The sequence below is a fragment of the Chaetodon trifascialis genome, chromosome 9, assembly GCF_039877785.1.
Source record: "Chaetodon trifascialis isolate fChaTrf1 chromosome 9, fChaTrf1.hap1, whole genome shotgun sequence".
Taxonomy (NCBI): domain Eukaryota; kingdom Metazoa; phylum Chordata; class Actinopteri; order Chaetodontiformes; family Chaetodontidae; genus Chaetodon; species Chaetodon trifascialis.
In genome coordinates this window covers 21,429,940-21,451,365 of record NC_092064.1, presented here as the reverse complement: position 1 = coordinate 21,451,365, position 21,426 = coordinate 21,429,940, and the positions used below count along the sequence as shown (strand labels likewise).

Here is a 21,426-nt window from a genome sequence, read left to right as displayed (position 1 = left end):
GCCAGGAAAACATGAGGTGCTCCAAACGGCACTGACATGTTCACAGTACAAATAATGCGTTTGAATGCCTGAGAGCTGAAGGAGCAGCCAGACAGTGATTCCAGGCCTTTCAGGGCACCTCCACGGTGTTACCACCCGATTCCACAGAGGACGAATAAAAACAGCTGGAAACCAGGCCGACAGGAGCTGGAGAATTCATCCTGGCATATTATAGAGGAATGGTGATTTTCATGAGAAATACTTGATAATTTTAACTGCTGATCATGCTGTGAAGACACATAAGAACTCTGGGTTACCAACATTTCAGCTTGTGGCGACTTAAAGTTTGGTCCTTCGTCAGAGGCTTTAAGAGCCGTGCAGTATTTTGTGTATTTGGCTGGTGCGTACTACTTAATTGCCACAACAAACTAGGGACCATGTTTCTGCGTCCATTCACAGAATGAACACAGAGGTGGAGAAAATGGGGACACAATGGGGACCCCCCCCAAGTGTTTTTAATCCAGCCTCATCCCTCAGGTTTGAAAACCACTCACACCAAGGCTGCGTTTGTTTTAATTAAAGAGTCGCTTGGGTGACACACTATTTTCTAAGCTTACAGCAGAGTTAAGTCTGAACCTCCCTCCTTTAAAAAAATGTCCGAGTTGTATGAAACGCTGCTCAAATTCAACAGATTTATCATGCGGGAATAAACATGCAGCGCAGTAGTTTGTGGAAGCTGCTCTTTATTTGTAAAAGAAAGAAAAGACTTCAGTCATTGTCTGCTACACGTTCTAATTACATAAAGAAAATTTCTGCGGAGACAAACGCAGAGAATATCCTGAATCAAACTTAGGTAGAGTCAAATTTGATTGAATTGCTTTCATATTTCATACATCTTTCACTTCTGAACTCAAAGAACAGTCAGTTTTTATATACACAGAGCACCGATCAACAGCGCTCCTCCACGCCACCCCGGTCCTCTGGATCGTTTATACAATTAATTTACATCAAATCTGTGACCCTTCTCCCCATTAGCGTAGCGACGGCGAACCAGCAAGCAGACACACTCCGTCCTCTCAACCCCCCCCAACCCCCCCACCCCACCCGCGGCCCGACTCCCGCCGAGGAACTGTAGTGTGGAAAGATGTGTGCAACATGAAGACAACTCTTTCACATTCAGAGTAAAGGCAGCCTTGAATACGGTCAGTGAGTCAATGGCATGCCAAGCTTAAAGCAAATGGAGCCCACCACCCAGTGCGACGCTTCAGATTCGTGGATGAAGTGTTTTTCTCAACTAGACAGGAAACTGATCCATTGCAAAAAACCCTAGGCACAGAATCGACTATATACTGTTAACTGACTCGTACTCTAACCCCTGCACTTAAGCACAACGGAGATTGTGGAATCTTTCAATCTAGTAAAAAAATTTTCTTAACACAAAACTCGTAGAATATTTAGTGCTCTATCATTCCGCTTAATAGGTGTAATTTATATAATAGCTATTTTTAACTCTACCTCTCAATGACGGTCTGAGATCCTTGTTTAATGCTGAAGCACTCCCACAGGTGTTCAATGTACTGTAGATTTTACATTATTTTTTTCCCCCGATCTTAAACCAATAATCATAAATAAATACAAACAACACACAAGGAATGTCTACTGTAAACACGGTAAAAAAGACAAAACTAAACAGGTGTAAACGCCATTAGCATCACTACTTAGTGACAGTTAAATAACTGCAGGGAATGGATGACTGATGATCGGATCAAGAAAGGGAAGGACCGCTCTTTTTTTTTTTTTTTTTTTGCCTCCGCCCCCTCCCCGCTGAACATCAAGCCTTTACATCCAACCACAGTTTGTCCAAATACATAACATCAAAGTTTCTCAGCACCCATAACTATCTTTACAGCTCACACTGTAAAATGGATAAGGAATCCTCTTTAAGGGGGTTTAGACAGCAGCATCACTCGACGTCTTGGACAAGTTACAGAATAATGGGTGTGAGCTATCGCCAAACGTCATTTGGACATGGTTACCATGGTTTCTGACAGTCGCTGCACCATTGTGTTCTTGACATGTCTGTATTTGGGGGTGTGTGAATGTTTCTCTGAAGAGTTAGGCTGCAACGAGGACAAAGCTTTGCTGCTAAGTGCTTCATCTTCCGAGAGACACTTTTCTTCAAATTACATGAACTGCATCTGCAAGAAAAGGCAACAGAGGAGATCAGTGAAAGGCCGAAGCATGGCGAGAAGTAAGTAATGAGCAAACTGACTGTTTGTTAAGCCCTTCCCCCGAGAGGCATTGTCCAATCAGAGCTTTAGAAAAGAGCAGGAGTCAACAGGTTGTGCCATTTTTAGTCTTTCAAAACCAAAAAAACAAATTTACGAGCTTTAAAGTTGTAAAGTATCTCAGCTGTAACAGCTAGCCTATCTGGCTAGTTATCTTAGCACCAGCAGTAGTAACCTAGCGGTACTTTCAAGGCCGAGGAGGACCATATCATTATCAAGCAAATTTGAGGTGAACTTTTGAAATGTGGCAAAACGAGTAAAGAAGAAAATTTGAGTTTTCATCAGCTGGTCTGGAGCAGATAAAGGAGGCCACATGAAGCGTAGTTTAGTCACAAACTCCAAACTAGTGACACTTTAGTCACACACTGGTTTGCTCACCTTAAAGCCTTTTTCTCCTGCGGTTGTTGGAAATACTAACAAGCAGTGAAGCAGCCACACAGGGTTATGTAAGAACACACAGTCTGACGTTACTCTCTGCTCATCACACGTGCAGGACTGACTGGCTCAGCTCTGCATTGCAAGAACAAAGCTGCCTCTTTTCAAACAGATGATCAGCTGGAGAGGAGGACGACTTCTCTGCTGGGGCCTGTTAGCCTTTTAGCATGACATCATCAGCCATTAAGAGCATAATTAAGACTCTTGACAGCATTTTAACCAACTCACGGAGATAACATTAGCTTGAAAAGCTAACTGGCTATCGCTATTGAAATTTGCCAGCATCGGTGACAATAAGCAGTTAAAAATGAGACGACTTCTTTTGTCTGCATATGCGTCCTGTTGTTTCCATGAATATCAAATTGTAGCTGTTATCACTGTAAGCACATGTGCCACGAGAGAGCAGAAAGCTTAAGAGGAGTAGCATCAGTAACTTAGGGGACAGAGCTTAGCGAACAGTCAGCTAATTGAATTCAACAATGGCTAAAAGGTTCAGAGAAAACAGGTTTGAATAATGTGTGATGACAGCGGAAGAACGAAGGGTCAGCGTGAGTCTGGCTACGTTAAAGACACCATGGATCCGTCAAAACAGGCAGGACATCCAAGCAACAAAGGTCAAGATTAAACAGAATACATGAGAAAAGTGCATGCCACATCTAATCAGAAAGATACGTCAAGTATGCAAAGATAAAAAAGAAACATAAGGGTGTTAGAACTGGGCATGACACGCATGCGGGTGCACCCGCAAGCAGAGAGCATGCTGTACCTAAAGAGATGCTCTACAAGAAATCCTTGAGAGAGAGGTGTGCAAACGGGTCCTGTCCGGGGGCTCGGAGAGGACTCTGGCTGGAAGGACTAGAGGCTGCGGAGGGCTATTTCAGGAAGAAATACAGGAAGTCGGAGGACCAGAGGAGAAGTCAGAGTCAGTACAGAGACTGAAGGCGGGATGAGATTAGTTTGGAGAAACTGTGACGTGTGAAAGAAGGGTTAATAAAAAGGAGTTCTTGGGGGGAAACCAGGGAGTCAAAACGAGGGAGATGATTCAGTTTTTTGTCCCTTTCAGCTCAAGAGTGAAGGGTCCACTGTTAAAACTGTCATCTTCAGCGGTTTTCACACTGAAGCCAACACAGTGACTAATTATGGTACACGTCAGCACAATGGATACACCTATTTACTCAACCTGGTAACTGTGCAAATAGATACTGACTTCGTCGTGCATCGGCTCGGTGGAGCAGTCAGACTGCCGTGCACCCACCTGAGCACTAGACACAGAGCCAAAGGGGTTGGGTGGCCTCATCACGGGCTGCGAGTACATCATGGTGGGTGGATTCATCATCCCCATAGAGCTCATTTGTGGAGGCTGCAGCGTGTTGCACAGAGACGACAGCAGTTGTTTCAGTACTGGTGAATTTCCCTCATTTGTGTTACAAATTTAAAGCCGCTATGTGTGGAATTTATATATATATATATATATATATATATATATATATATATATATATATATATATATATATATATATATATATATATATATGTTAATTTTTGATTGAAGGATTTATAATTTGGTCTGCAACATATATGAAAACAGTGACAACTGATCAGAGCCCGAGATAACATATTTAAATGAATATGCAGTTAAAAAAAACAGCTGCATTTCAGAAAAAAAATGCGTTTTTTTGCTCAAAAATGACTCAAAATTATTGCAGATTGTTTCAGCTTCATCTGTGAGTAATTTCTATACAACCACTGGGGGGCGCCAAACTAAATAAAATGCATTCGACACATAGAGGCTTTTCTTCAACCCAATTTCAGCAGCATGTGACAATATGAAGGCTGGTAAGACTAAACAACAAGCATCTCAAGACCAGTGCTGAAGAACAGGTGTACCTGTTGTTCTGCAGTGAAGAAAAAAGGTTATTAAAAAGTTTATTTTCATTTCAAAATCCAAAAATAAATAATAAAGGCAACCTTGTGCCTGCCAGTAAAATTAAATATTCATAAGCTGAGTGCACTTTAAATTAAAACTATTGAGAATTCTCCACCCGTCATTTTATTTATAAAACCAAACAAAGCAAAACAATGGCTCATTTGACCCACTTTAAGTGCATTTCATTAACTCTCTAAATAACAACGAGCTGTAAAAAGCAGAGGGATTTACCTGACATGAACAGATTCAGCAACATTAAGAATATAAAGCTGAATTCTTTGTTTCCAGGACAGATCAGAGGCTACACACCGTCCTGGGACGCTACTACATCTACACATGCTGTATATTTTTCATTATACTGACCATGCCGTATCCCATCATGCCTGTGGGTGTGGTGGCAGGGAAGGCCATGATTGACGGTGGCTGAGGAGACACAAACAAGCCAGAGAGGATTTGTCACACAAATGACATCAAAAACAAATAAATATGCACAAAGCTGCGCAGCACTGCGATGCCCACGCCCATTAAGGCGGGAATATATCAGAGGCACGACAGCCAAAAGTCTGCGCGTGTCACCATCGAGACGGGGTTCCAGGTCGTGGTCGGCGCCGCTCTGGGCTGCCAGTTAGTGCCGCCGGTCATCCTCTTCTCCCCCGGCTGGCTCCAGTGGATGTCACTGTGGATTAAGACACTTGACGTTAGCTCGTAACGGCCCTGAAAGCACAAAGCTTCTGCTGTTGTTTCAGTACAGCAGAGCAGGCGCGTTCGAGCCACGTGGCGCCGATCCATCACTTACTTCTTCATTGTGCCGTTCCCAATGCCGAGGTCTGAAAGAGAAAATTCAGGAGGGGGTTGGTGTCGGGCATGAATCTGCGGATATTTGGTCATTTGTGCTTTAACGAGCATGTGCTTTAATTAGAGCAGCTGAAAGCAAAGCGCCGCACTCACTGCCGACAAGGTTGGCCAGCGAGGAGTCAAGGTCATCTGACACCAGCTTCTCTGGCTGCTGACCGGACGGCTGGTTGGAGCCGGCGAGAGTCGGTTTGAGGATTCCCCCAGCGATATCTGACGAAACACAGAGATAATAAACCCTCACAAGGTCAGAAATATTCATTCTGGACATTTTGTTCATTTTATCACCACAGTTTGACCATGACAACAATGAAATGAGTCCAGGATTTTCTCGCTCCGTCAGACAAAGTCTGATACGATTGTGTACATATATTAAAATGCTGTTGATAAACACAGCCAACCCAAAACGGTGCCTTTAATCAGTGTCTCTTTATGCTTTTATTAAATAGCCGACTGTAAAGAGAAGACAGGAAATGAAAAAAAAAAAAGGCCCCCAGCCTTGAGCCATTGAGTGAACGCACTCACGCGACACTGGAAAAACATCACTCTTAAGCCTCTATTCACTCTCACATTCCTCCAAAATCCTTCCTTTTTTTTTTCAAAACGCATTTCAGGATTTTTCTTCTAGGACTGAGCGTGAGGACACGGCAGCTTGCTAGAAAAGGAGAGGTTGAGCAATATCACTCCATTACATCCATTTGGACTTAAACATAAGTTAACACTCAATAAGAACTAAATAAACAAGCAAAACTCGACTTTCCCTCAGCTGGTCAAACACAGGAAGACTGACATTGTGCACTTTTGGTCTGGTTGCAGATCCTAATGGAGGAGTGGTAAAAATAGCGCAGAGAAGACAACAGTCTGTTCTTTTACTGGCGACTCGCGAGACGGGGCTGAGTGTTGCAGGTGTCTCAGCTCGGTCTGACGTCAGGACCAGATAGCGTGTCTAAAATCATGACTTCCCCGGTATTTCTCCAGTCGGCTAAAGCTAGTGGTGACTCACTGCGGTTTCCTTTGAGAGAAACGATATAATGGTTTGAAAAAAAATCACAGGACCGTATGAACAATGCCTTTCAGATTGTTCCTCCTCTTTTAAATTTGACTCACCACCTGCAAACCACATTTAAACATGTCTAAAAACACAGAAACCTGCTGCACGTTCACTTCTATGTCCATGCAAAATCCTCACCATCAGAATTGAGGCTGTTGCTGCCGGCGGCTTTGGCTCCAAACACTGACTCAAAGTCCACCTGGAGTCCCCCTGCTGACTGCTGTGGAGGAGCCTGTGGCGTTGAGTATCCTTCGTAAGGGACGAGAAAGAAGACGGCTGCAGTCACAGAGCTGCGGTGAAATCTGAAAACTGACCAACGCTTAGACGTTTCTGCACCGGCCCACGTTAAGTACAGTGTCCATATATCAATCACTTGTTACTTGAACAGAGAGCTGAATACCACAGCATCCTCCGCTGAGCAGAAAACTAGCATCGGTCTACTGCCGAATGTACCGGAGAGACAGACAGCCTTCAGTACTCTACCTCTGAATAGACCTGCTACGGTAGAGGGCTCAGTGGGGAAAGGAGCCTGGTGTGGGAGGTGCTGGGCAATGGACACTGGACCACAGAAGGAGTCTGACACGCCACAGGAAGCAGGAAGACAAAGAAGAGAGAGAGAGAAAGAGAGAGAGAGAGAGGAAGAAAGAGAGCAAAACGAAAAGGCATTTCAAGGCCAGGCCACAGAGACAGGTGGGAAATGACAGAAATACAGGCAGGAAAAAGACAGCTAACATGTCTAACAGGTTTGTACTTGTTAAATCCTGGCTGCTTTAAGCATATATTTAAGTCGTAGAAGGTTAAATAGTGCAGAAAAGTACTGAAACAGCCAAGAGGGAGGGATTTAAGGAAAGGTTTTGACATTTGCGAAAATATTTGCGTCCTTGCCGAGAGTTAGAGAAGAAGACACATCTCTCTCATGTCTGCACGGCAAACATGAAGCCACAGCCAGCAGCTGAATAAGCTTAGCTTAGACTCAGGACTGAAAACACGGGGAAACAGCTAGCCTGGCTCTGTCCAGCTCTTATACTAACCAATCAACAGCCTTTCCAGGATGCCCCTTTCAGGCCCAATCATGACACTGTCACCTGTTACCAATGAACCTGATTACCTGTGGAACGATCCAAACAGGTGTTTTTGGATCAATTCCACATCTTTCCCAGTCTTAAGTTACTCATGTCTCAACTTGTTTTCTGCATCAAATTCAGAATAAGCAGATATTTACAAAAATCAATGAAGCTGATGAGGTAAAACATTAAATATATAGTTTCTGTGCTGTTTTTAGTCGAGTATAAGTCAAAAAGGATGAGCTAATGATCACATCCTGTTTTTTTTTTTTACAGCGTCCAGACTTAATCACGGTTGCATCACTGACTGTATAAAACATGGCCGCAGTCTCTGTGAAGTCACTTGCAGGTTTCTGAGGAGCCATTGTGAAGCACAGTAGCACCTTGTCTGTGTCTGACTGCACCAAACCATCAGCTAATCGAAAAAAATGGGCAAAGAGGTGGAGCTGAGGTGGGCCGAATGAAGCCTGTTTGCTCAAACCTAGCTGCTAGCTGTTGATCAAAGCGGTCACACCCATAAATAAGCATAACTTTAAGCCTTTAAGACTTGCTTTTGGAGCCAGCCTCAAGTGGACATTCGAGGAATTGCAGTTTTTGGCACTTCCATTTGCTTCAGCCCCAGAGGTTGCCACACAGACTGTATGCGCCTCATATAATATGTGACTTTATAATGATATTCATGCAGCAGCAGACAAACTGAGACTGTTATCAAGCCTCTCCTGTAACTCCAGTCATGAAAGCAAATACGTGTGATTCCAAAAATGTCAAACTTTTCCTCCAATATTAGTTTATGTCCACATTTCTATCATTATATCAAAATAAGAGCCCTGGCGGTACTGAATAGGATCCTATGTTTGCCAGGGCTCAGGAAACATAGGCTGAGATGGCGAGCCATCATAGTACCTGAGACGGAGTGTTCTATCCGCACTGTGCGTTTGTAATTGGTTGAAACGGATGAGTTTGTGTCAATAAAGGGATTGTAACGATCTGGAGAATCAAAAATAGTGTTGGTAAAAGAAGAACAGGTTTCAACTTAAAGCTCTACGGCATGTTTGAATTACAATGCAACACCAAACTGTTCATTAAAAGAGAGGATGAAAGGTAACTGTAAAGCAAAATGGGTGTATGGCCTCTACAGGGGGACATGGAGGGTCCCGGCTAAGACATAAGAGCAATTAAGAGGTGTTCTCTCTACAAAATAACACAAATTGAGCCTGGTATGAACTGCAATGGGGTGCACTGCACAGACAGAGAGCAGAAGATCATTTAGACATTTGCACAAATCAACATTCAAACTACAGCAGCACAGTAAACATGCAGGCTAGTCATGCTCATCAGTGACTACAGAGAAATGAACAAGAGCGACAAGACTTCTGAGGAGAAACAAAATGAGTCGTTACCACCAAACATTTCATGACCAGATGTCCTAGAGGAAAAGCTAACACCGTCTGAAGACACGACAGGTAAGTGAGTGGCATCGACAACGAGTTTTGAGAGGAAAGGGTTAAGGTTTGGCATGGAATCATCTCCAGCTTCAGCAGAGGTGAAAGGATCTAGGCAGGCAGAGGAAAGAGAGACAGAGAAAAAGAAAAAGACAGAACAGAGTGGAGAGGAAGAGGTGGGCATCAGAGTCAGACAACAACAAGAGAAGGAGAGCATGCAGAACAAGTCACCCAAGTCCAGAAACACAGATGCTGGGTGGAGGCGGCGGAGGAGGCGGCTCCTTACCTGCCCACGCTGTTGCCACTGGGAGCCCCGATGAGCCCGACTGCACGGAGGCCTGGAAAGTTGACTGCAGGTCAAAGAGGTCGCTCTCCATCTTCACTGCACTGCACACGAAAAACAGGAACATTTGTGAGACTTTACAACCAAGTTTGGTGCAAAAGCCTGAAAAAATCCCAAAATGCTGTTTAGCTTAACCACTGTTCACTACCAGCTCAGCACCAAACAGCTAGCTGGTGAACATAGTGAAGCATTTAGCAGCTAAAGAGCCAGATTTTTTCCCTCAGGAGTTGGTGGAGACCAAGAACGGGGAGTCGATGTTGGACTAATCAGGCGACCAGAAACACAACTCCAAATGAACGATAATGTTACTCTGCAACTGCTGGATGTCTAAATAAGCTGCTTAACACAGTGAGGATGTGTTAACATCCTGTTCACATCTTGTCTCAGCTGCTGTCAAGAGGCCAAAAAAAAGTAGAAACAAAAACAGGGTGGGGATGTTACAGGACTGAAAAGTAGCTTGAGCATAAAATAGTTAAAAATTTCTCTAAAACGTATATTTAAAAAGCGAGGAGCGGACACAGAGTAGATCGGAGCAGTACCCGTTAGAGCAGCTGGGTGTGGAGAAGAGGTCGATGGCTGGTGCTGTGCTGATAGTGCCCCCGGTGGTGGAGATCGGCGATGTATCGGTGGTGGAGAAGGAGGGCCTCTTGGAAAGCTCTTTGAGCCGCTGCTCCTGAATGAGCGGGGAGGTTAAATTCAAACACAGCAGAGACACTGCAGACATGTTCGATCAGAGCTCCGTTCCAAACAGCAGAGCTACCTTCAGAGCCTTGAGCCGGGCCTGCTCCTCCTCCAGAGCTGCCTGCTTCTCCCGTTCGTCCACTTTAGTGAAAGACATCCCCGTGCTGGCCAACGATGAGACTGCATTTGACAGAGTGCTGGCCCTGCAGGAAAGACACAAATTCACACTGGAGTGAATGATTTCTCTTCCATTTTATTGGTTATTATCTCCAGTGCGCACTTGTCTCAAGCCGTCTTATTACCAGCTTGTCAGCTGACTGTGAAGCACTCGAGGAAAAAGACGGACTCGAGGAAGAGATGAGAGGAAGTCAGAAATGGTGATGGGAGGGTTAACGTACCTGCTGGCTGCAGTGGAGTCTTTGACCTTCTTGCCCTCTAAAGAGGCCAAGTGCTGCTCCAGAGCTTCCAGTAGGCTACTGGGAGCCTGTCATGACAGGAAACACACTGTCAGCAAGTTCCTGAGGCGCAGTCAGCATGGACATCAAGACTAGAAAGGACAGCGGTGGGCAACCAAGATAGATGGAACAGAAAACACTTCACGCCATGAAATAGACCACACCACTAAAACCAAGGTGTAGACGGCCAATTGATTTCTAACATTAGGAGGTGAATATTTGCTCCGCAAAGGTAAACTACCAGCTTTAGGCTATTGGTTATCCACCACTGATCAATGACTGCATTCCAGCCAAAAAGCTACTTTGGATGAGAGCAACGTCAGTGTGGGATGACGTACTGCACCACGGCACCTTCAACAAGCTGGGCGCTGTTGAACTGGCCGTGGCTAAGCACAACGGGGCAGCCATTTTACAGTAGATGAGCTACACTGGATCACACCTCAGTAACGTGAGCAAAGAGAACAGAATTTACCACAGCGAGCGTTTTTTCCTTCAACTGATTTTCACCACGATGTGGGAGACAGAGTCAGAGCAGAGGCATGCAAAGAGACAACACTGAAGCAAGTCACGGACAAACAGCAGAAGAAGAGTGAAATGATAGTACTTACACAAACTGTGAACTGAAGTGGAAAGATAAGGGGAAAATACAGAATATAAAGGTGGTGACAGTCAGAGGGGAATGCATTTTAGCCGCAGTTCTCCGGGGGTGAAATATTTATGTAAAATTGGTTCCCAGCGGCACAACAGCGTGTGCGCTTCATTTTTAATGAGGAAACATCTAACTGTCACTGTGCAGGCTTACAGAGCGGGGCGCAATTACAGTGCTTACTTTCAAAACACCTTTATTTACTGTCGAAAGAAGGGGGAAGAAGAAAAAGGAGGAGGAGGAGAAGAAGAAGAAGAAGAGGGAGAAAAAGGACAGAACAGGAGAAGAAGACCACCTCCTCTGGCAAACATGCGCTCAAGAAGGAACTCATGCAAAGTGTCCTATTTTAAAGAGCTGTTGTGTTGCGTGGGCTATACTCGACAAAGACAAAGCTGATGAAAAAAGAGGAGTTAGAGCTGGAAATAAGAGGAAGGAGCAAGGAGAGGCTCTCTATAAAGAGTGGAGAAGCTGTGCTTTGCACTGCGCTCACCTGCGAAAGGTCCGGGATGTCTCCTCGATCAATGCCCACCTGCTGTTATGACGAGAGAGAAGACCGGGTTAAAATCTGAAGTTTTCACAGCAGCGGGAGCATCTGTGAAGAGACAAGCCAGATGTACCTCTGCTACTTTGAGGAACTCTGATATCCGGGTCATTCGGGTGAGAAACTTCTTGTAAATATCCAAACCTTCTTTACACTGAGTCTTCTTCATGTCAAAGTATTTCTCTGTGTGGTGATAAAAATAAAAAAAACTGGAATGAACAACAGCAGAATGAAGAGGAAGCACAGAGACCGCTGAAAGTGGAGGCGGTCTTACCGAGCAGGTTGATAATGCCTTCATTATAAGCAGCAAAGAGCCTGATGGAGTCTTTGAAGAGGAGCATGAAGGCTGCATTGATGACTCCATTAGTCAGCTCGTTGGCATTGACCTGAGGGAAAGCAATCAGCCGACACATTTATCTCCCCGCCTCTCCGCTGTGCTTTTGTTGACGTGGAAAACAACGCGTCAACAGAAAACACATCTCGCAATCCGCGCGCTCCGCACGAGCCTTTCGCTCGGTGAGCTGTGGGAGGCTTCACCTCAGACTCACATTGAAATCCAGGAGGGCGTCCATCTGGTTCTGAATGATGGGGATCGTCTTGAGCAGCTTCTCTGTGTTCATGGTCCTCATTACGCCGTCCACTCTGCGCGGACACGTGGTGAGCCGGAGCAGGAGAGGACGCCGGGGAGAGAGGGGACATGGAGAGGAGGCAGAGACGGATGAGCAGAGCAGTGCAGCTGCTAACGGACGCTAACAGATGCGTGTATATGTTTGATATTAATATACTATCACTGTAACGTTCAGTTGAATTATAAAAGACGATATGTGTACGCCTCCATGTCGCCCATTCATTTCTGATAATGGACACCTCGTCGGGCATTATCCCGCTTATACCATGGTCACTTACAAAAGAAATAAATATTAAATCAATTATTAATACATTAATGTTGTTTTTACTGTTAAAATCTTAAGTTTTTCACATGATATGTTAAAGTATGTATCTTCTTATATTCTCTTCTCTATTTCTCCTCTGCTGCATCCCAGTCTTCAAAATGATCAAATTCACCAAATAGGTTAAAGGAAACTATAAAATCACTCATGTTGTCTACTGTCTTGCTGTTGTGCTGAATAAACTGTGAAATAACGTATGTTAACGTATGTTCTGAGCTTCTGTTGCCACGGTTACCAACCAGTGTTTGAGCCAGCGCAATAATTTAGAACAATCAGGCTATTTGACCGGAACGTTTTTAACAGGTGTCCTACAACACTATTTAAGGGACACCCTGCAGCCAATCAGAACTGAGTATTCACCCAGACCATGGTATAATAACCAATAATGGACACAGGTAGTTGCAGACCAGCATGTTCATAGTTTTAACGCTGCAGAAGCTCTTACCCGCGTTTAACTTTTGTGAAGTCAAAGGCAACCTGTCTGTATGAAACAGCTTTCTCGTTCAGGTATCGACTGTACCTCCTGATGAACGTGGACATGTCGTAACCTGGAACACATAACAGCGCCGCACACATTCACCTTTACGTCGATCATTTCTCTTTAAATGGTGCAGAAATTCAGAACAACCACAGTCAAAGAGTTACCTTGTAAACCGCTTTTGTCCAAAAAATTACTGAGGTTGAATAGTGTGTTCCTTGAAGCCAAGTACTGGACGAAACGCTGCCGGAGGAGGGAAATGGTTAAACGTGATAACACTCTGGATTAATGACTCATTGAAGCTCAAATGTCCTGAGAGGTTTTCTTATTCTCCTCACCTCGTTGCCGTAGACCATGAGGTGGTGTGTGGTGATAAGAGACTTAAACACAACCACCCAGCTGGTGTTGGTGGTCCTCTCGAACAGCGAGTCGGCCAGCTGGGGAATGTTCACGTTCATCTCGTTGGTGCAGTGGATCAAATCTGAAACACAGAGAGAAGCTGGTGAGATCACGACGCTCAGCTTGAGTCGAATCAAAACGAAGTACGTCAAACGTCTCTTCTCCGATGCATTGCGTTTCAATTGTTAACACCAAAACATGCAGGGATGCTGCTCGAGCTGAAACACCTCGAAACGTTCGCATAGGAATGAGACAGAGCTGAAACGATCAATCAGTCAACAATCATTGAAGCAAAAATGCATGAAATGTCCAGCTCCCAGCCTTTAATCTCAGATTATTACGTGTCACTCTCACTGTTTTCTGACATTTCACAGGGCGAATGATGAATCACACAATCGAGAAAATAATCAGCAGATCAATCGATAACAGGTAATGCTCAATGTGTCGTGAACGCTGCCTCCTCTGTTCTTTAGGGCTCATCTGAAGTTAAAGGAAGTGAAATTCTCAGAGAAGAAGAAGAAGAAGAAGCTCTCGAGCCGTCGGCCCTTTAATGATCAACATGGAGGACAGGGACCTAAAGTCCAAGTCAAAGAACGACACAGAACGGGATAATTTCTAAAGAGAAAGACAAAACGAGGAGCTCGCACCTAAACGAGGGCCTGCTTCTGTGGCATGGACGCGGTTTAGGTCTGACGTGGATCAGAGAAAAGGACTTTGGACATTATTCTGCAGACTAAGTACAGTAGCCACGTTTTGATTCGCTCCCATTTGCTCTGTTTAAGTCACAGCATTAGTGTTAATACAAACTGAACGCTTCCTGTGTGTTTCAAATTAAAAGCCCTCAATGTTTCAGTGGACAGACGCTGCACTTTTTAACAAGGCTTTTATTATGAAACATTTGCATGAACGTGGGCATGTTATTTTGAACCTGATTTTGGTATTTTCTCAACTTGCAGCAGATCGAAATCTTATTTTCTTACTTTGACGTTAAACCTTAGATAAAACTTTAGACATAAATGTTAACATCAGCCCAGCCCTGATTGATACCAATCATCTTAATTGCTAATGGCAACACAACATCCATTTAGCAGACCAACATAAAGTGCAGGGTATTCAGATGTTAACCATCCACGATCTGTCCCACTTCCTCTGCTCATGCGTTCATCTATGTGCTGGGTGAATGATGTTAGTCAAAGCAGTGCTAATGACCCTGCCATTCACCGCAGTGATCAGACTGACGGGGTAATTGGGCCTCCCTTTCTGTCCTATATTTGACTTTTCAAAAGGCGGGGGACTTTAAGTAGGACAGGATAACCTTCCAGAGAAGAAGCAGCAGCAGCAGCAGCAGCAGCAGTTAGCATGGGTGGCTGAACTGCCCAGAGAAGAAGAAGATGATGGAGAGGAGACGAGCAGGGAGGAGGAAGAGGAATATGGGGGAGGTGGATGCACTGACAGCACTGTCATGTTACAATCAGCCTGTGAAATATTCACAGTGGTTGACATTAACGATTTGTAGTCTAATGAATTCACAGGACACAAATGCATTCATGTACGTGTCATGATGCTGCTTAAGAGTTTGCAGAAAAACATTAATGCTACTTTAAATAGAATCACTATGAGGCAGGTTGATGTGGAGGGAGCCAATATAAATCACAATTAACTCAGGATATTACTGAAAATATGTCCTCAGTACATGCCTTTTATTTATGAGAATATTTAATGTCAAACTGATGTAATGAACTGATTGATTTAGAGATTATTTTATGAAATAATATACTGAAGTATGATCATAGTGTCATAACACGACTCGACTTAAAGGTCCAGTGTGCAGGATTTAAGGGGACCTATTAGGAGAAATGCAATAAGTTGTAAGTATGTTTTCATTAGCACATAATCACCTGAAAATAAGACTTTAGCAGGCACAGTAGTGGAGGGTGATGTGAGGGTTGTTCAGCTGGTTGCAGTGGGTAAGAAGCATTTTTGTTGTATTTGTATACATGTTCTTTATATCCTGACAGAAAACAATAAATCAAATGATCTGATTAAAAAAAACTTTTTAAAAAATCCAGTATCAGCAGCTTCTGCAGGCCTGTAATAAACCCATCCAGCCATTTCATTCAGCCCTCGCCTGTTTAGAGAAAGTGAAGCCAAGATTTCCAAACGCTAACATGCTAGCTTGACAGCCGTGAGCGCTAACAGCAGCCATGTTTGTTGACTACGTTCATTATGATAATGTTTGGTGTTTTGTTACATATGAATGAGACATGAGGCAGTTTGTGATCACACACACACACACACACACACACACACACACACACACACACACACACACACACACACACACACACACACACACACACACACACACACACACACACACACACACACACAGTAGTGAGAAGTAACTGTCGGGTAGCCGATTCTTATCAGTATCATTATAATATTGATTAATCATTCTGATTATGTCTTGGGCTGGATATCAAACCTCAGCACTCTTTTGTTACTCATCAAAATATGTTTGTAGCCCTGATTATCAAAAGCAATCAGAAACTTGTTTACTTAAAGGTTCCATGAGGTTAACAGAGTTCTACCATGATTCATCCCACCAACAGGTGGCAGTGACGCGCCGAGACACAAAGGAAAGAGCCAGCAGAGACTGTGAAGAAGAGAGCAAGCTAAGAAGCGTGGATGTGAACAATGCTGGCTAAAACCTGCCTTTGAAAATGTTTTATGCGGAGGGAAACGTGTTTCACACATTTGTTGGAGCTCAAGAATTCACACAACGTGTTTTCTGAGAAACGCTGACTGTAAACATGTCAGATAGTTTCGTATTTCAATCAAAACTGCGCCAATTTTAGAGCATTTTTAAGCCAAATTCTTCTCGGACTGCTTGTATTTAGATGTAAAGTGCTTCTAGATTTGTTGAATGTGATGAACAAATGTCATTTTGGTTTCGGCACAATAACAAAAAAAGTGTCAAAAACACTCTCTCGAATCAGAGGGTTTGTTGCTTTTCTCTGTCGTATGTCAGAGGACTTCTGGACATTAAAGGGCATCTTTCACCACCTTTGAAGACCTGATGATTAATCAATTGATTTGTGAAAGCATTTAGCAGACTGAACTGGACTGAATTACTGCTCAGCTCTTCTCACTTTGATTTAAACTTCAATACTGTTTTGTCGCCAAACAGAATCACGAGCAAACAAACTGTGTTTACTGACAACAGCTTCACAAACTGTTCCTGAGCTCATTTAGTAACATCCTTTATCCAATCATGTATTCACAAAGTGGTGAACCTCGCTCCATCCTCGCTTGTGAACGACTGAGCCTTTCCAGGATGCCCCTTTCACACACAATCATGATGCTATCACCTGATACCAATGAGCCTGTTTACCTGTGGAATGATCCAAACAGGTGTTTTCGGACCATTCCACATCTTTCCCAGTCTTTTACTGCTCCTGTAACAACATGTTTGAAATGTGTTGCTGATATCAAATTCAGAATAAGCAGATATTTACAAAAACCAATGAAGCTGATGAGGTGACACATTTAACATATTGTCTTTGCACTGTTTTCAGTCCAGTGTATGTTAAATGATCGCATCCTGTTGGGTTGTGTGCGCATCATATATCAGATATGAAGGCTTGATTGTCCATTAGATCGTTGATGTGATGATGGATGATTGTTTTCTCCTACACCCATAATTAAGGCGACTGTAACTCCCAATCAGAACTAAAATGGTATAAAATGATCTCTAGAATCTCAGTCCGCCTGTTGAGTCCATTAATCAGCTTGAGCAACAAGTGGGTTTGAAATCCTTAATTACAGACCAGTAATTTTCCGTAGATCGGACACCTGGCCTCACCCATACCTTGCTCTAACGTTATGGACATGACTTTTGTTGTGATATTGTTGCACCGCTCAGACGCCTGGACTTTGACTTTAGTCATCTCCAAACACAAGATTTTACCTTTTTGACACCACTCAATCGGACAGTATGAAAGTAGAAACAACTGGCTGAAATAAAGAACATTTCCAATAGAAACTATGTTAAAATAAAATAACTGCTTCTATTCTGTCAGACAACATTAAGCCGAGTTAAAGAGTCAACCTAAACCCCTGAAGCTGACTTCACTTATTCCAGCTGCCATCATCCAGGCTCCTTCACACGTAACAAGAGGACACTGTTCAGTCAGACTCAGTCACGATGAGCCAACCGAGCTTCACTCTGCCAGCTTTCACTCCTCTCACCTCAGGGGAGTCACCTGAGCAGCACAACAGGTGTGGAACCTGCAACTTTAGCATCAAGCCAAAATATTTCCCCATGACAGCCAGTTGGTTTCTTTAAGCTGCTTCGCTCCACAGACCACCACCTTCCTCTGGAGCCTGAAGACGCAGCACACACCTTTCTCCTGGACTCTTAGGATGACGCAGGGCCTTCATAAAACCACTTTCATTACTGCCATCATGCATTTGCGAGTGCAGATCGATGTGCAGAAAATCTACCGCCGCATCTGGAAGCACAGACGGGCACCGGCTCCTCTGACAGGGAGTGCATCAGACTAATGATCACGCCAGGATTTGAGCTCCTACGCTTGCGTCAGGGCTCACACGGGAGTCTGATGTCCTGAGTCAAGGGAAGGAAACTCCTCCTTTGTAGCCACAAGCTGCCATCTGTGCCCTCACGGTGTCACCTCATTGTGTGCGAAGCATCACCATTTGCTGAAGCAGACACTTGTGCTGCTGCAGGTGCGCCAGGATGATGGGAGATGATTGCAAGCTTTCCTGGAAATGTTAATTCAGGGCCTGTGAGTGCTGGGGCCCCTTCTTCCTCAGGCTCATTTATACAAGCTTTTCCTGTTAAGATACCAAATATCTGCTCATCCTCATGTGCTGCTTAGAGATCTTAACGTCCAAGCTGCAAATGAATGAGTGAATATGAGAAAGACATGAGAGCTGGCTGAACAAAACCAGCCAGACATGCTAGTTTGACAGCAACTGATGGCACAAAATGAATATATCATGACTTGTGAGCGCTCATAAAGCTTTGTACGGCTCTTAAACCGTCTTAATTATGCGCAGCACCGTGTGAGCGAGGCCTGTCCTCGACGTAAAAACAATATAATCTCCATGACATGAACCAGCAGTAGCATATTAGCTTGTCCTGAGGCTTTGCGGCCTTGCAGCTCCTCCATCGCCATAACTCAGCGGCGTTTCGCTGCGGTGATTTAACTGGAAACACCGCTGAACCAAAACAGAGAAAGGGTACTCACAGTCCAAGTGTTTCTTTTTGGGGCCCATGACTTCGTGCGTGGTGGCCTTGCACACTGTTTTGGACACGGCGGAGCCCGTCACACTGTGCTGGGCTGCAGTTATCCGGTCCGTAATGCTCTGCCCCGACATCTTCGCCACAACAACAACAACAATAACAACAACAACAGAAAAAAAACAGACTTTTTCTAAAAACTGAAGCCTCGCCTGGGTCTGTCTGCGGGCGCGAGCTTAGGAGAAAAAGAAAAGAAACCCTCCACCTCCTCCGCAACCTTGCCGGGACCCCCTTTTTCCCCCACCTTGGTGGAAATAACAATCAAAACTCGGCTATGGCAGACGCGGACCAGGGGAGGGCGGAATAAAGAGGAGCGGAGTCTGACAAGAGCCAAAGAAATGAAATGTCAGACTGGTTTCGGCTCCGTCCGCTTTCATTCAGATCTCAGGGATGCCGTGATTGCGGGATCCACTCGCTGACTCATCCGACCCGGGTCTCAGTCGCGCTCTCATCCCGATGTGGCACACCGGATCCCTGCGTCTCTCCTCCTGCCTGCCTCCGCCGCCGCCGCTCCTCCTCCTCCTCCTCCTCCTCCTGCCGCTGCCGCCGCTGCTCGGCTTTAAAGCGCTATGAAAGGAAAAAGAGCACAGAGGAGGGGAAATGGCGGGCCTGCTCCGCTCCGCTCTGCGCTCAGCACGCCGCCCTGCAGACCCTGGATCAGATCATCCGCCGCTGAGCTCCCATAAGGCCCGCTGGGGTGCAGGTGAACAGCAACTGACCGCAGTCCAGCCGGAGGAGGCGAGGGAGGGAGGAGGGGAGGAAACGCACAAGTGCTCAGTCACAGGAGCGCCAGAGGCCTGGATGAAGGGATGAAGCCTGGTATCGATCGAGGAGTGGACAGAGGAGGCTGCAACAGGCCGAGACTCTTCCACAGGGGGACTTCATGGGACTTCACAGCTCTGGAAGAAAGACTTTGAGATGCTGCATCTTTGTCCAAATGCACACAGTCCAAAAGAGACTCACTGTGACTCATCTTCATCATTTGCATCACAGATAAACTGACTTTTAAATGTCTCTAAACCAGAAATTCGACATGTTTACATCCTTGTTTCCATCTAGAAGCATCCTGGTCTATGCAACTTCTACTACACTACTTCTACTACAATGTTGTACTTTTTACTCCACTACATTTGTTTAACAACTTCAGTCACTAGTTACCACACAGATTCAGATTATTACTGCAAAATACTGCTGCAGCACTAATTGATTGATAGATTGAACAAGTGATGAACACAGTAGTGCATCAATAATTATAAGACAGTGATATTATGTATATTCTTTAGAAATGGGCCATTCTGCATAATGAGTACATTTACTTTTGGTACTTAAAGTATGCTTGATGCTAATACATTTCTACTTTTAATTAAGATTTTGGCTGCAGAACTTTTACTTGTAAGGGAGTATTTCTACACTGGTATTGCTAAGTTTACTCAAGTAAAAGATGTGGGTACTTCTTCCACCGCTGGGTCCAGGATGACACAGGCTGCAGTTTCCCTCCATCAACCATAACTCTGATGAACGTAAATCAGTCATAATGTGTAAGAAAACATCGCAAAATACTCATTGTGTGTATAAATTACATATTTTATAAGTCAAGTATACATCTAATGACACATGTTTACATGCATACTGAACATCTCCACCTGCTTCATGTTTAAAGTAATCTGTTACATCAACCATACAGTATTTATTCCAGCTCTCTTAATTGCAATCTTTGCAATCGTATTTATAATTTAAAGAGACAATTGACTTGTGTTGGTCATTGTTGCCTTTTATATACAGTATATTAATATATATCTATGTATGTGCATTAGAGTTAAATGACTGTGTTCACCTGCCTTTGTTTGCCTTTGTTGTCATTGTTTTTAGCTGTATGTGTGTTTCTGTCCAGTAAATATCGTTCTGTGTGTGACCAACTTCTTTGCCAATAAAGTTACTTCTAATTCTGATTGTGGTGTGGCAATATTTCAGTATTTCACAGAAAATTTGTCCTTACTCAGAGAATGTGCCAAATGATTTGATGTAAACATAATGTGGTGTTTGAAGTCCCTCTTTGAAACAAGTAAATCGAAACTCTTATGTCTTATTCTATGATGATGAGACAGTGGTTCAGCTCAGAGAGACTTGAGTCTAAAAGTACTCATTATGCAAAATGACCTATTTCAAAAATAATTCATGTTATATTATATATATTGGATTATAACCATGGACGTGTAAGCGTTGCAGCTGGTAAAGATGGAGCTAATTGTAAAGAAAATATATACCGGGGAGCCTAATCTATAATAATACATAACAATGACATGACAGTATTTGAGTAAATGTACTTAGTTACTCTCCAGAGCAGAGGCGTTGACAGTGGAGGCTGCAGCTGTCGTGCAGTGTGACACAATGAACACACGGGGGCAGCACAGTGCCACCAAACATAAAGTCCACCATGTTGCTCACTTGCAGACAGATTGATAATCTGTCTGCAAGTGCCCGAAAGATCGAACCTCATGATTGAATGAAACTGACCCTCAAGTTCACAATCACCTCTGTGACAGCTCACTACTCTATACTACTATAAATT

The 21,426-nt window shown here is 44.0% G+C and overlaps 1 protein-coding gene across 5 annotated transcripts; it reads right to left on the bottom strand.

The window, feature by feature from the left end:
* Positions 1-705: 705 nt before the first annotated feature.
* Positions 706-20,798, bottom strand: picalmb (phosphatidylinositol binding clathrin assembly protein b). Of its 5 annotated transcripts, XM_070969615.1 has the most exons (24): positions 18,805-20,798; positions 13,471-13,613; positions 13,300-13,375; positions 13,100-13,202; positions 12,253-12,346; positions 11,979-12,090; positions 11,781-11,887; positions 11,654-11,695; positions 11,126-11,137; positions 10,461-10,546; positions 10,142-10,265; positions 9,921-10,054; positions 9,325-9,425; positions 8,997-9,149; positions 8,500-8,583; positions 7,016-7,108; positions 6,671-6,781; positions 5,578-5,694; positions 5,426-5,456; positions 5,206-5,305; positions 4,993-5,052; positions 3,958-4,062; positions 3,469-3,574; positions 706-2,177 (listed from the first exon to the last, which is right to left on the bottom strand). In XM_070969615.1, exons 1-23 carry the CDS (start codon positions 18,932-18,934, stop codon positions 3,482-3,484), a joined length of 2,211 nt encoding a protein of 736 aa, XP_070825716.1. In that variant the 5' UTR covers positions 18,935-20,798; the 3' UTR covers positions 706-2,177; positions 3,469-3,481. The 5 variants fall into 5 exon arrangements, with proteins under 5 accessions (XP_070825716.1, XP_070825717.1, XP_070825718.1 ...); XM_070969616.1 differs by lacking the exon at positions 11,126-11,137; XM_070969617.1 differs by lacking the exons at positions 8,500-8,583; positions 8,997-9,149; positions 11,126-11,137.
* Positions 20,799-21,426: the final 628 nt, after the last annotated feature.